This window comes from Chroicocephalus ridibundus, chromosome 1 (assembly GCF_963924245.1).
Source record: "Chroicocephalus ridibundus chromosome 1, bChrRid1.1, whole genome shotgun sequence".
Taxonomy (NCBI): Eukaryota; Metazoa; Chordata; class Aves; order Charadriiformes; family Laridae; genus Chroicocephalus; species Chroicocephalus ridibundus.
In genome coordinates, this window is record NC_086284.1 from 158273271 (window position 1) to 158287199 (window position 13929).

General features: G+C 39.1%; 1 protein-coding gene across 4 annotated transcripts in view; it reads right to left on the reverse strand.

Moving 5' to 3' along the window:
* The window catches only part of KIAA1549 (KIAA1549 ortholog), a 152907-nt gene that overhangs the window by 22772 nt on the left and 116206 nt on the right, over positions 1-13929 (reverse strand). For all 4 annotated transcript variants that reach the window (XR_010069090.1, XM_063320409.1, XM_063320396.1 and 1 more), the window contains exons 11-12: positions 5669-5871; positions 2096-2220 (exon numbers count right to left, since the gene is read on the reverse strand). Coding sequence is in view for 3 of the 4 variants with exons in the window: in XM_063320409.1 (XP_063176479.1) it covers positions 2096-2220; positions 5669-5871 (328 nt within the window). In the remaining variant the exon portion in view is untranslated. The remainder of the gene's footprint in view (positions 1-2095; positions 2221-5668; positions 5872-13929) is intronic.

A 13929-nucleotide genomic window follows, 5' to 3' on the forward strand; every position in this document is an offset into this window, starting at 1 on the left:
TGACTATAATTTGTGTTACTGACAATTTTTTATACTTCAATAGCTCAAAAGCAATTTTGGTTTTCTAGACTCAAAAGACAAATCCCTCCATCCTTAAGATATAATTGCAGCTACCCCAGCACCTCTATTCGTATTTGTACTCAACTACCAGCTCTGGTTACTTACCCACTCTGTTTGGTCCTGACAACATAAAGGAAAAAGAACAGACAACACAGTAATTATTACAAATCATTCAGCTGGAATGGCAATTGGAAAAAACACAGCAGTAAGATGACTGCATTTACTTTGACTGAAATGCATGAACTTGGATCAAACTGCCAACCCTCAGCTGCACAAAAAGGGAGCTGAATCTGCCATTTAAGACATAGATGTCTGTGGACATTGCCTCCAACTCTGAATGCTAAAAACAGTCCCTATGATTACCAAACTAGAGGCATCAAATGCTGAAAAAATAGTATATTTGATCCAGTAAGAGCATGATAGGTAAAAAGGACACATCTTACACAATATCCTTGCTGCCTTTGCCAGATAATTCAGATGCAGCAATACCTAACACTTCTACACCAAAAGGGCATGTTAAACTTTACACAAGGGTTTTAAGAAGTGTAATAAGAAGTGGGACAGCAGTAAATCAGGGCAAGAGAATTGAAGTCAGATAGGTTGGAGCAGCCCATAAACTATCCCAAGAAGAGCTCTGTCATAGCATAATTGCTTTCCTTTATATGTATTTGGGCACGAGTTTTGGTCCTTAAAGCTAACTCAAGGAACTGAAAACATATATAAACATCAACGCACTATCTTCTTTGCGTAAACTGTGTAAAGTACATACAGCATACATTGCCTGCTGAATTATTTGGAAGTATAACTTTCTAGTCATACTAGCAGATCCTGTGCTTGCTTTCCCTACATGTTTATTACAGAGGAAAGCCTGCTCCATCAGCCTTGCTCTTACAGGAGTAGTCCACGTTATGAAAGTTTAAGAATCATACACTATTTTAACTTGCTCTTTAGCCACCCAAGAGCTAGCAGTTTATAATAAACTATCTTACATACTCCTCAATCGCATTTCTTCAACATAAGCAAAACCTAAAGATTGTCTGCTATGATCTGAATTTCACCGGCACTACATTCCTCAATAGTCATCTTTACATCTCAGCTGGTATTTCATGGAGTACGTGGAAAAACATTCAATATATTGAAGAAACTGCTCACAATGTGGTCAATATTTTCTTCTTCTCAGTTTCTGCTGCCACCAAGCCACGTGTATTAGGAACAGATGGGGACATCACAAGCTCCTTTACCAGATATTCAGTATCACATTTTCTCTAGGAAGACTATTGCGATTTAAAGCAAAGATCTGGTAACTAAAACCTCGAGCAAGGAGCAAGCTATCTAAACACAAAAGACTCTCAGAAAAAACACTTAGTGTTTGTGTAGGCACAGTTACCCACACACTTTTAAACAGGAAAAGAATTTAAAAGAATGTTTTAATTAAAAAAATGAAAGTGGGTTTGCAGTGTTTTATCAACTTTTCAATGAGGAAAGAAATGTATCTTAGGCTACCCCCAAGACAAATGGTGGCACTTTAACTGGAAAATGGTTCTTTACCAAAAAAGTCACTGTTATTAACGTATTAGCACTGGATTTTCATCTTTCTAAAGCACAATCATGAAGGCTCTCTGGCCTGTTTTTCTTAATCTCACTTGTTTGAAGTTACAGTTAGAGACATATACCCATGCCGTACCAAGTCCTGCTGTGACCTCTACTGCCCATGTAACTGTCTGCAAGATTGCTACCATGAGAACAACAATTAAGCCTAAATGGAAAGAAGTTTGCCAGGGGTGTGTGGGAGAGAAAAGGAGGGAAGATTCATTCCTGCTAAGCCATTAGTTTTAAAAGCTTACTGGAATGAAAGGAATGTGTAGATCTTAGTTTCAACAGAAGAAACTAAACCAAAAAAGAGAGGAAGAAAATTTTCTGTGACACAAACCAGAAAAATTAACAGCCAAAGATGAGTTTAGACAAGTTACAGCACTAGAGTAACTCTTCAACCTGAGTAAAGCACTGCTAGTGCAGAGAAGAAAAGTTAACAAACCCTTCTTCACTGCTCTGCGTGGTTTGCCCTCATTTGCAACAGTTGATGGTCTTGCAGTTTCTTCTCCTGTCTCTCTCCCGCTGGATTGCTCACTTGCTGTGGACTCAGCATCTGATGGTGAAACTCTGCCACAAACATTAAAAAACAAACAAATAAAAATGTAACGTAAGCTTGCAAAGGGGCACAGTTCTCACACTCAAAAGAATCCTGTGCTAAAGTATTTCTGAAGACTGCTAATATTTTCCTCTGTTTACACATAAATTTATAATAAATTTTCATGGTTAGATATATTCATTGCCACGATGTTGTTGTGTGTGAAAACTGACTGCAACAGGATTCACATGTGACAAGATTATTAACTAATCTTTCCTTTAAAACACACTTCAAGAAAAAACTCTGCATTTATAAGTAGCAGTTTACTCTTCAGACACAAAAGAATTCTATTAGAAACAAGAAACCCACTGAGGTAACTAGTCTAATACTCAGACTTGCTAACTTGGTGTTCTCTTGATAACACTACAAGTCCATGTGAATATTTTCCTGACTAGTTAAACATAGGGCAATTCAGAAATGCTACGTTTACGTACTTACCCTATGCAGGCATGAGATTCTTAAAAACATTTGTTACCTACAAATTACAGTTTCAGTGCCCATAATTTTAGCAGGTGATTACAGAAAAATTTAAGGAAATACTGTGATTTTCCCCAAGAGTAAAATTATAAAACGTAAATAATAGAAAATAAATATATATAAAATAAATATATGTATAAAATAAATGTAAAATTATTCAGATAGTATAAAAATAGCAAAAATACAGGGCATACATCACTGCCCAGCTGACATGAAACCCTGTCTTTTCACATAGGATTAGCCTTTGTGGTAGTGTCTCTAGTGACCATTTTGTCTTGTGAACATTCATACTCTATTTCTGCAGGGAGTTAACCGCTGAAAGTGTGCACTTGCCTGTGCATTAACCTTGTTGAGTGCAAGATTCGCTCGGGCTAGATGGATATCTGAACTAGTTACTGAGGCTCTTGGCTAAATATCAACCTGCCTAGAGCACACACAAAGATAACTACACCCAGCCAGACAAGTTCATTGAAAGTTAAACCTACTGCTCGCAGCAGGCAATGCTCCAAATTCACCCCCCTTTTTTCTCCTCCCTGAACAATGCACTGATAATTGCGCTTCATCTTTCATTCTTTCTGCGGGACTGTAATACAAATAAGTCACATCCCAATAATAATAATAAAAAAAAAATAGCAGGGAAAAAAGGAGAAATGGTTCTCAATGAGCTTACAGATCTGAACCATTGCATCTTTTCCTCTTTTCTAAGGTGGAGAGGGTGGGCAGAGCCATTGTGTCTATCACCTCTGTCTTGGTTCAGCAGAGTGTAAGGCCAAAGTTCTATTTCCAGATCTGCTGCTGACTTGCTGTTTCACCTCATTGTGCTTTGTTTCCCTTCATACTCTTTCCTCAGTCTATCTAAATTATCATTAAGTAAATTATAGGAACATAAATAGTACTGAATCAACATCAGCCATTCTTTATAAGTGCTGAGGAATATGCAGTTGCATCCTCTCAAGCCAAAACAACAGGGCCAACTCTCAGCTGGAGCCTAGAGATGCTGTGCTCAACCTGGATGGTTTTATTGTTTGCTGTTTTTTTACAGATACAGAACGTGTACTCACATCACCACTGTACTTCCTGGCACGCAACATACAGTCCTGAATTACACTGTGATGAACTGAGTTCTGCATTTCCTCACAAAACAGAAAACAGCTAAAACCAACATAACGCACTATGCTATCATTTCACATTTCAATTTCTGCCTCAGGGAACAAATGTTTTAAATCTCAAGCTGACATGGGCATGTCAGCATGTAAGGGAGATGATGGTAGTATCTCCACAGTTAAGCCTAAAGGGAGATTTGCTCTTAAGGGAGGATGAGGGAGAGGAGGGAAATTATCTTTTGAAAACATTTTGAAGTGTTTGAATTTACATGCTATTAAAAAAAAAAAAGTATCTTTGTTCCAAATTTGATCAATGATTCATTATTGTCTTCAGGGGAAACATTAAAATGTCGGCTCCTGAAAATTTTTCCTGCTTCATTTTCTGAATTATTCTACGTGAAATACAGTAACAGCCTCAAGTTTAAATTTCTTTCTTATATTTACGTGAATGTGAATATAGATACCTTCCCCTCCCCCTAAGTACCATCTCTCTCTCAGACCACTTTTGAACTTTTTAAAAGGAACACAGAAACACTTGTCCTTCTGATTTATATTAATTTGTTTTACTTTATTTAAGCTACACCAAAAAGAGTTAGCTATTTTTTTCTTCCACTGTTTTCCAATTTTGCCCAACTTCCACTGTACCACTGGTAGTCTACTACTTGCAAGGCCTGTAGGCAGCCAGGAAGACAGGCTCAGCATCTGGGCAGGTGGAACCTGAGCTGTATGAAGCCCCCGTGGGGAAGATGAAGCAAGGATCTTAGGACATCTGAGGCTTTAGAGGAAGCACAGAAGGTTGAGCAGAGTAGCAGGCTGTGCCACAGAGACCTGCAGCTCGGGAAGAACAACCGCTAGTTTCTTTCTAAGCTCATTCAACTCTGCCCTTGGTTGTTTTTTTCCTCCCCCCATGCAATAGCACATAGGTAAAAGCACAGAGGATGCAGAACTGGACACAAAGGAGTGCAAAAATATGAGAGGGAGGGAGAAGAAGAAGAATTACTGGCAAGTGGAGCACAGAGGAGCTCCGCAGTGAGAAGCTGTTTGTGACTCATCATAGCACTCCCCTCCTCAGGGGTCCATTTTCATTCCCACCTATTACCTTCCCACTTATCCCCCCCTCCCTTTTTTTTTTTTTTTAAATGCACAGATCCTTCTTTACTGCGTAGCTCTGTTACAGTGCCTGTCCTACAAATATAATTCTTCCCAGCAAGATGCATTCACATCATTTGATTATTGGAAAAGTTTAGAAAATTACTGCTGGAAGTTGACACACACTTTTCCACTGGCACAGCTGTAAGTTATCACTCCTTTTCCTGACCAAAGCTGGTTTGCTATGAGGGCAAACAGATAACCACAAATAAGAACACTCACACATCGTCCCTGAACTTTGGAGATACTGCTTATTTCTCAGAATTACAACTTACCATACATGTATTCGTCACTATTAATATTATTGCGATACATTGCTCTTTGTCAATGGTTTTCATTTGTTTTAAGCACCTGTTGCCTTAGTAGCTAGAGAGCACTACAAAGAGAATGCATCAGAAAACATACACTTGGTGTTTCCACTGAACAAGCAATGACTTGACTCCAAGCCACCCTAGTAGTGTCTTAAATACCCCTCTTAACTGGGCATGTTGCCTTTAAGAGAAAAATGGACACTAAGTTCTCACAATCTTGTAATAATGAGTAGCAAGGCGTAACTGATGGCCCACTAGAAAACGCAAGTCCCAGGGCTCTGGAACAGTTCTTTCCACTAAAATTGCCCTAAAAATACAGTAATCGACAGCCATTAATACACTGTCACCTACTACAATTTGTTTTTCTTCTGTGAACTGACCTCCCTCTGTGTCGAACAGTCTTTGAAGGCTTTGAGGAAGTCTTGGATTTGGGGCTGGGCACATCTCCATTTTCAGATGGGGTAGTATCCTTAATAGGTCCTGGTAAAGGAGCTGGCTCATGGATAATGAGGACATCATCTTTATTGTGCTGGCCCAGATGCTGCTTAGCAAAATCAAAGCCTTTCACACTGGGGGCTTGTAGCTGTGAGAGAAGAACAAAGACAAAAAACAGGAACCATGAGTGACAATGTGTACAAAAGCTTTGGTTAAGATCTGCAAACAATGGCCACTAGGAGTACGGTCAGGATATGGTAGTCTCAGGAATGAGCACAAGCACTGCAGGGGAAAGAAAAATAAAACCCCCGTGACTCTCTCATCTTACTTCAATATATGACACACAGTTTAAAACTCTAAATCAGCAAATCTATTTAAAAAAAAAATAGCCTTCTCTTGCTGCTACATCTTTTTCCAGCTATTTCTTCAGATTTAATCATTATGTGAGGAGCTTTTTGTTTACTTGTGGGTGCAAGGCCATAGACACCTGTGCACTGACTGAAATGGTTACCACTGCCAGGTCATCTTTCCATTTCTTTCACTCAAAATGAGTGAAGAGAGTTTAAATAATTTGAATAATGTCACTGCTGATCTTCCTTGTTTTGAGCTCCCCAAATCTGCAGGAGTCTGGGAGTGCTTGTACAAACATCTAGTTCATCTGACGAAAGATAAACACTCTGCAAATCTGAGTTATACGGCAGCCTGGCAATGACTTTTCAGCCAGCATGGATGCCTCCAGAAAAGAACTGAAAATCTATCTTTTAGGAATTTCATACTGAATAGACAAAAAAAATATATAAAAGGCTTTGGCGTTTAGAGAAATTAGATAGTTATCCTAGAGATCTTATTAAGGGATTAAGGATTCAATGGGTGTCTTGCTTGAGAAAGACGCAGAACTGGGCCTTTCATTTTCATAACCGTATTTATAAAAAAAAGCTAATCTCACCTTGTCAATGATTTGATTCAAACTTAATTTAATCAAGCTTCGAAGTTTCAAGCTCTCCTGCTGATTTTTTTGGGCTCTGGAGTAATGAGAAATTCTGAAGAACTACTTAAGAGAAAGGTTTTTTTTTCAAGTCTCGTTCAATTTTATGTGGTTTGGAAGTTGAAAGTAAAAAGAAATGTTGGCATCTCCCGTTTTCAAAGTGCATGTATGCATACCCACTGCACAGCACACGTACAAAACCCTCTGTGTGTTCCTAGAGCTGATTTCCTGCAAAGTGAAGCATGTGTTGGAGTCTGTCTATGGGTGCGTCAGGTTCCAGATGTTTAAATGAACCCCCTTTCATAAAGCTTGGCATGCCAGCATACTTAACTACAAACAGACTCGTCTGATACCATGCCAAAGATAAGCTTGCCTAAGAAATATTCTGAAACAATCTCTTCAAAATATTTTCTCAGTAAGCAAACATTTTCCAAATGGGTCTTAGAAAGGATGTTGTAGCTGAGCAAACTGCTTATTTAGACCAGTAGATGGCAATAAAAGCTCTCCTGTAAAATTCAACAGCTATGAATGGTTGAGGTTTTGGAGTTCATTTCTCACAAAATGAGTAAGCTTATTATTTGAACAGATCTGGACGTCTTCCACTATACCCCATTTTTCTTGGGCTTTACAACATTCCCTTCAATTCATCATTGTGGGTGATTCAGTTATTGAATTTATGTAAATGACTGCAACCACTGGTTCAAAGAGGCACTATTCAGCCAGACCAGGTGAAGGTGTAACTGTTTCTACATTTTTTAAGTCCTAGCCACCTAGTGAACCCTTCCTGAAACTTCCCCCTCTTCAGAGTTGAAATCCCACCTCCACCTCTGACATTTTTGACATTATGTCTATTCTCTTTGAAGATATTCCTGGGTGCGACACTCTTCCTTTGAATCTCTTCAGTGGTTTCCCTTCTTACTTCCCTTTCATACTCCACCCTCATGCCTATACAGCCCTGCTGCTGATCTTTGATGATCACTTCCTCTGTTTCACTACATTCCACTCCCTTGCCTCCAGCCCCCTTCGCTCCAAAGATGTTGAGAGTATTCACCACGTGCTGGGTACAACTATTTCACAGAAAAATTTGGTGGTGCTCTACCCTTTCCTAAGCACCTTTGACTTGACTCGCAAAGTTACTACTCATTTTTCAGTAGTGTGATGGGTGGGGTGGGCAAGGACAACTAAAGAAACAAACATTCTAGTAATATTAGAATTACTAGTATGGTTTTATTAAGATTGCTGCATGCCTGAAGCATGCACTTCAACATACCTTAGAGTTAACTCTAGCATACTGGGCTTGTAAACCCTCTGGGGAGTAAAGCAACATGCAAAAATAAAAATTTTTGATCTTTTAACTTTGAGTAGTCTTATTCCTAGCTGCAGTCTAACATAACCTTTAGTCTAAGCACAGTTAAAGAAACAGATATATTTATGTGTACATGTACGTACACCACAGCATATGTATGCACAAATGTTTATCTGCAGACAGACCACACAGAAGCTGAATTAAAAGACTGTTAGTATTGCAAAGACAAGCACTCACACTACAAGAAATGGCACAGTTAAGAATGTCTGAACAATCACAACTGGATCCTCTCATGCACAGGCATTGCAATAGAGTCTTGAGTTACAAAATCATAAATTCATTTCTTCCATAGGAACTCTCTTGCTCTCTCCCACCCTGATGGATCCTTGGCACAGGTTGGGCATTCTGCTATTAGTCAAAGTTGGGTAGAATGTAAGAATGTTATTTTATCTCATTTCATGCTGAAGTTGGCAAACACGTAGTAAAAGGAGGGGATTTAAGAAGAGAAAGGATGTATTCTTCTATGCACATCTGCAGCTAGGGTGGCTGAGATTTTGCCAATGTATTTCATGGACGCTTGCTGGCAACAGAGGACTGGCAAGTCTCAGGTATCACCATCCCAGCCCTCAAGAAGCGCTCACTCCAGGCATCACAGAACCTGTGCTCTATTTTCCTAAAGTTGCAATTGGGTAAACTCCTTATCTGGTCTTACTCTTCCTTGTCAGGCAGAACCAGTCTTTCCATCCTGCCCTCTTGCCCGTTTCTCCCTCTGCCTCCACTGGAAAAGGCTGCCCAGAGAGGTGGTAGATGCCCCTACCATTGAGTCACTGAGACTCAATAGAACGAACAAATAGTGTTGTTCCAGACTGAAGAGGCTTCCTACATTTTCTTGTAAATTTCTGCATGCCACCTGCTGTAGTCTTCCTTTTCTTTATATCAAGTTACATAGTGTGACAGATTGAATGACCTCTGCTTATCTTAGGACAGGTGGTCAGAATGCCACGTGTGGATCAGTCATCTACTACTCATAAATTAATCACCACAAGGAAAGAATACAATCTCTTTTTAAGAGCACGTTTGCGCTCACGCTGCCACCTGTTCAGGTGCTGAAACTGAGCCTCTCTTTATCAGCCTCCAGTGCCTTTACCTAAAACTGCACAAACCCAGCATTAGCAAAGATTTCTTGTTTTAAAATTGTTAGAGAAGGTTTTCATTTGTTTTATCTTTATAAATTTGTGAAAGGGAAAAGATAAACTACTCTGAAGCTTACCACCAAAATGAATATGTCTAAACTAACGCATTTGTAAGGCATTATATTATTATACAAATGCAGAACCTGATGAAATCGAAGGGGAAGATGATTTCAAATTGGTGAGTCAAGGCAGTGCTTTAATTCTATTGTTACATACTGAATGAAAAGCAAGTATTTGAAGCTCAATTCATAGAAAAATCAAATCATTTCTGCAGAAGACTACAAACAAAGTCTGTCCACCTCAGTCAAGACTTACTCTATGAAAGCAGATAATAGCTTCAGTACTGTTCAAGTCACAGAAATATAACACGGTTGCCAATATATTGTTTTGCTAGATGCAGAGACACACCAGGAATGTCAACAACCTGCTTTCTCAAGAATGCAAGCACTGCACACATAGGTCAGTGAATAATTTCATCAGAAAGCAGAAGAGAAGAAATACGCTTACTCAGTATTCTTCCTGTAGTTCCTACAAGCAGCATTTGAATTTGGACATAATAGGAGGAATAATGTATTAAGGTGCTTTTCTATTGATTTTATACCAGTCTTGCCTTGTTCCCTGTTGAGCTAGACACACTGAGGAGAAGCTGTTAAAATACATTTCTAGGAAAAAAAGGAGCTAAGCATGATTTCAAAAATAATACTTTATATTGGTACACAATCTATGAACAGGACAGGAATCCCTGTAAAGAAGTCCGGCTGACTTATGACTTTACTGGCATGCTAGCATGTGGAATGCTACAAAAATTACAGGATAAAGAAACTTCACAGAAAAAAAAAATATGTTTAAGTCTACTAGTTTAAACGCATCAAGGCAGTAAGAATCAGTGTTCTTAGTAACGTGGGTTGAAGATCTAAATCAGTCTGATTTAGGAAGACTTAAAGCTATTAAACACTGCAAACTGCCTTCCACATTCTGAGATTCACCCCACCAAGCCCTCCTGCGTATTCCCAGGGCACCACAGCATAGGGTAGTGTGAATTCACTCCATCACTCTCATGATGCACCAGAAAGGACAATTACTTGCTGCTGCTAGTATGCTTGCTAGAGTCTTCTTAATTTTAACTCTTTTTTTTACCATGCTTCTACTATCCCATCCAAGATGTCACCTACTTCATCCTCCCACAAGAATTATTCATCCATATTGTTTGCAGTGACTGTTCCATGAGATATTTTAAACACCTACCAATCTACCAATAAATAAGAACTTAGAAGTACTGAAGCATGTTCACCTTTCTCAGTCTCATTTTGCTATTCAGCTCATTCTTCTAATATCATTCCCACCCCTTATGCACGTAAGTGTACCCTCTGTATTTTTATTTACATTGGTCTCCTTCAACATAAAACCGTTTCGGATCATAGCCTGGGATGCTTGTAAAGTATGCTTACAAATTATACATGCAATTCGATAACAATGATACATACCTGATTTAAGACACAAGAAACGTTTGTTGATGTAAAAAACGTATTAGAAGATCACATAGAAGCAGAGTTCCATTTTCATAGCCTCCCGTAAAATACTGAAAAAAGACCCATTTGTATTTCTGAAGGTCTTTTTGTGCCAATAACGTAAGTTCCCTACGAAATTGGATGTGATGAGATCAATCGTGCCATAAGCACAAACTCTTTCCTGGCCTACTTTAAAAAAAAAAATTACTAAGCTTCATTGAGAAATGGGCAGAGGGATCCTTCACTGATGCTCGTTTCAGAAATGTTCTTAAGCACCAAAACAAAAAAGGTCTCTAGTTCGATTTAAATACCTTCACTCGATAACCGTGTTTTTATGTAAGAAGAAGTGTATGTGCAATGGCAGTTCACTATATTGCCCCTTAGGTGGGATGCCAGCTAAGCTGGGCTTAGGTGGGATCCCATTACAGTTGTATTACAGCCTCTACCCTCTACGACAAGCGCCATCTCAAAAAGCAGCAAGATTTTGCGATCTGAGGGCCAAAAAAAGGGGTTATATAAAGAAGTGATGCCCTTTTCTCACCTCAGACCAAGTACCGCTTCATAAAATTATGTCTCATATTTGTCATCACAACAGCACTTCTGTCAACTATCACCGTTACTGGGAATGGATAAAACAGTTGAGAAAATGCATCCTCGTAGAGAAGGAAAGTGCTTACAGTTAGTTGCATGGGTTTCTACCATCAAGTTGGGGAAAAGTAGTGCACGCTATAGCCAGTGCTGGCATGGAAAACCAGAACAAGGTAGTGTACAGCCTCTGGTTCTCCTTCCCTCCTCTCAAAAGTCAAAACCGTGGTTTACTGCTCACCACCATACAAATAGTAAGTAAAGCAGGAATCCCACAAAAAAATACCACCTCGGGAATTTTGCTCCCGGAGTAGGATTAAAAACAAATAAAGAAACCCCCAAACTTACAAAACTTTATAAAGCCTAAAATTCTCAAGACACCTGTTCTGAAATATTTTCTTAAGACAGATTCTTCTCATGGATTTTCATCATCCCTCCTCTTCTCCTTTGTGCATTTCTTCCTGCCACACTAATATTACCATGACAGCTCAGTAAATTTCACAAAATACAAGAGGGATCATGTTGTTGAAAGCCCATAACTCCAAGTACATCTATGCCCACAGGCTGCTGGAATAACTGCCGTAACAGGCAGGATTTTGTATCTGAATCACATACAGTTTTAGCCTTCCTGCTCAGACAGAAATGCCGCAGGGGGAATACTATCTTAATCAGGGTTTGGTAAGGTTCCTTTGCACGCTGGTTGGATGATAGCGTCAAGAGTAAGTTCGAGAAAGATCACTAACTCTATAGGACAGACAGGTCACTGCTGTGTCTCAGTTCCACCAGTCTTTTGTTCAAAAGTTATGTCAAACAATTACTCTTCTAAGGCCACGTACACAACACTGACATCAACTGCAACCTCTAAGAGAGGCAGCACAACACATCAAAAAAATATGCAAATCAAGGAAACTCTTTTCTCAATTTGTGAAGCAAAAGATTACATTCATAACATGGCTCTCACTATCTGGACAGAGCACACACACACAGTCCAGAAACGCTTCCTCTCCACAAATGATGAGAAAAGTGCTAACAGACTTTTATAGTAGAGCATAGATCAGCAATTTTCATTTATTTTTCTGTTGGTATTTTGTTGTGCTCAGTGACTCAAACACATTTATATAACTAAAAAGGGTTTAATGCACACAGAAAGAAAGTGCATTCTGCATTGCAGAAATAATCTGCTTGCTGAAATGAAGCTACAAGTGAAAGGCAACACTAAAACCTTAGGCAACAATGATTTCATAGTGGCCCATTGCCTTGTTCCTAAAATAACTAAATTCTACAGTAAACTCTTCTTCATCTTCTGTTAGGAAAGACAGAATTTATTTCACCAGTATTAATCTAGTCTCAGTGGCGTATTACGTTTAGGATGCTATAAAGTTTATCCGTGTTTTGAAAATGGATTCTTTTTGTTTAACTCCTTTTCAAAAGTAGCCGCTATATAAATGTCACTCTATAAATCCACGGGTCGCCCAGATTTTCAATGGCATATGCAGTTCTAGTCTCCCCCTCTCAAAAAGGATGGAAAAGAATTAGAAAATGTTCTAGCCTTTTCAAAGGCTAGCAGTTGGTTCAAGGGCCAATTCAGAAGGATGGATAAGAAAACTGTGACTCCTCTGTCTAAAAAGAGATGATGGAGATGGGAATATAACACAGATCTTCAAAATCAGGACTGGCAAGGAGCAAGTGCTTAGGAATCGGCTGTTCGCTGTCCCCTTCAATACAAGGACTGGGGGGCGTCACAGAAAACAAGGAGATGGCAGGATAAAAGCAAGACGAAACAAGATCATATAACATGCTGTGGAAATCCTTGTCGGCAGCTCAGATGGGCTTAGAAGGTTTACAAGTTCATGGAAGAGAAATGCATTAGGGGTTGCTAAATATCACCACTTCTAGAGAAAGTCCCTTAGCCACAAATAACTGGAGGCTGAAGAGTTACTCAAGGCAAAGCATCACATTTACTTGCCCTGTTCTTCTCCTCTTCTATAGGCCTTTGCTTTTGGCACCTGGGCTAGCTCACCTTATTGGTCTGACCTTAAGACAGGTACTCAAATGTTTGTAAAAGAGCAGATGGAGACATTTTACTTTGTATATCTATAGGTATAAGCAGTATAGCTAAGCGTGGTATTTTATTTCTACAATTTGTGAATAGTTAATCCTCTTTACAGAAGAAGAGTTCCCACAAAAGAGCTCTTGCAGAGGAATTGCCATCAGAGAAATGTACTGTTGAGAAGTAATTAAGATGTTGAATACTGTGTTCCTTGTTAGAATCTAGCTATTGACTCTGAAGCAGCAGAACCTATATGTGAATTCCAAAGACAACATTTTGGATAGTTAGTTAAGATTGCTGTTAGAAATGAATGATATATTTGTTATGCAAACAGTAGGCAAAGACGTGAATCTCTTGCAGAAACTCATGTCAGTTTTCAAGTATTTTTTATAAGATTGGTGTCAGCTGCCTTTCTTAACATGAGTCTCTTTTGACTGGAATTATTCTGCAATGCAGAGCTGTTGCCTTGACATTATACAGATGAACAAAAGCATTACAGAATGTCAAAACATCACAAGAATTCTCTGTATCAGGAGCAGAAGCCTAGTATTTAGCCTCCAGCAGGGCTGGCCTCTTTGA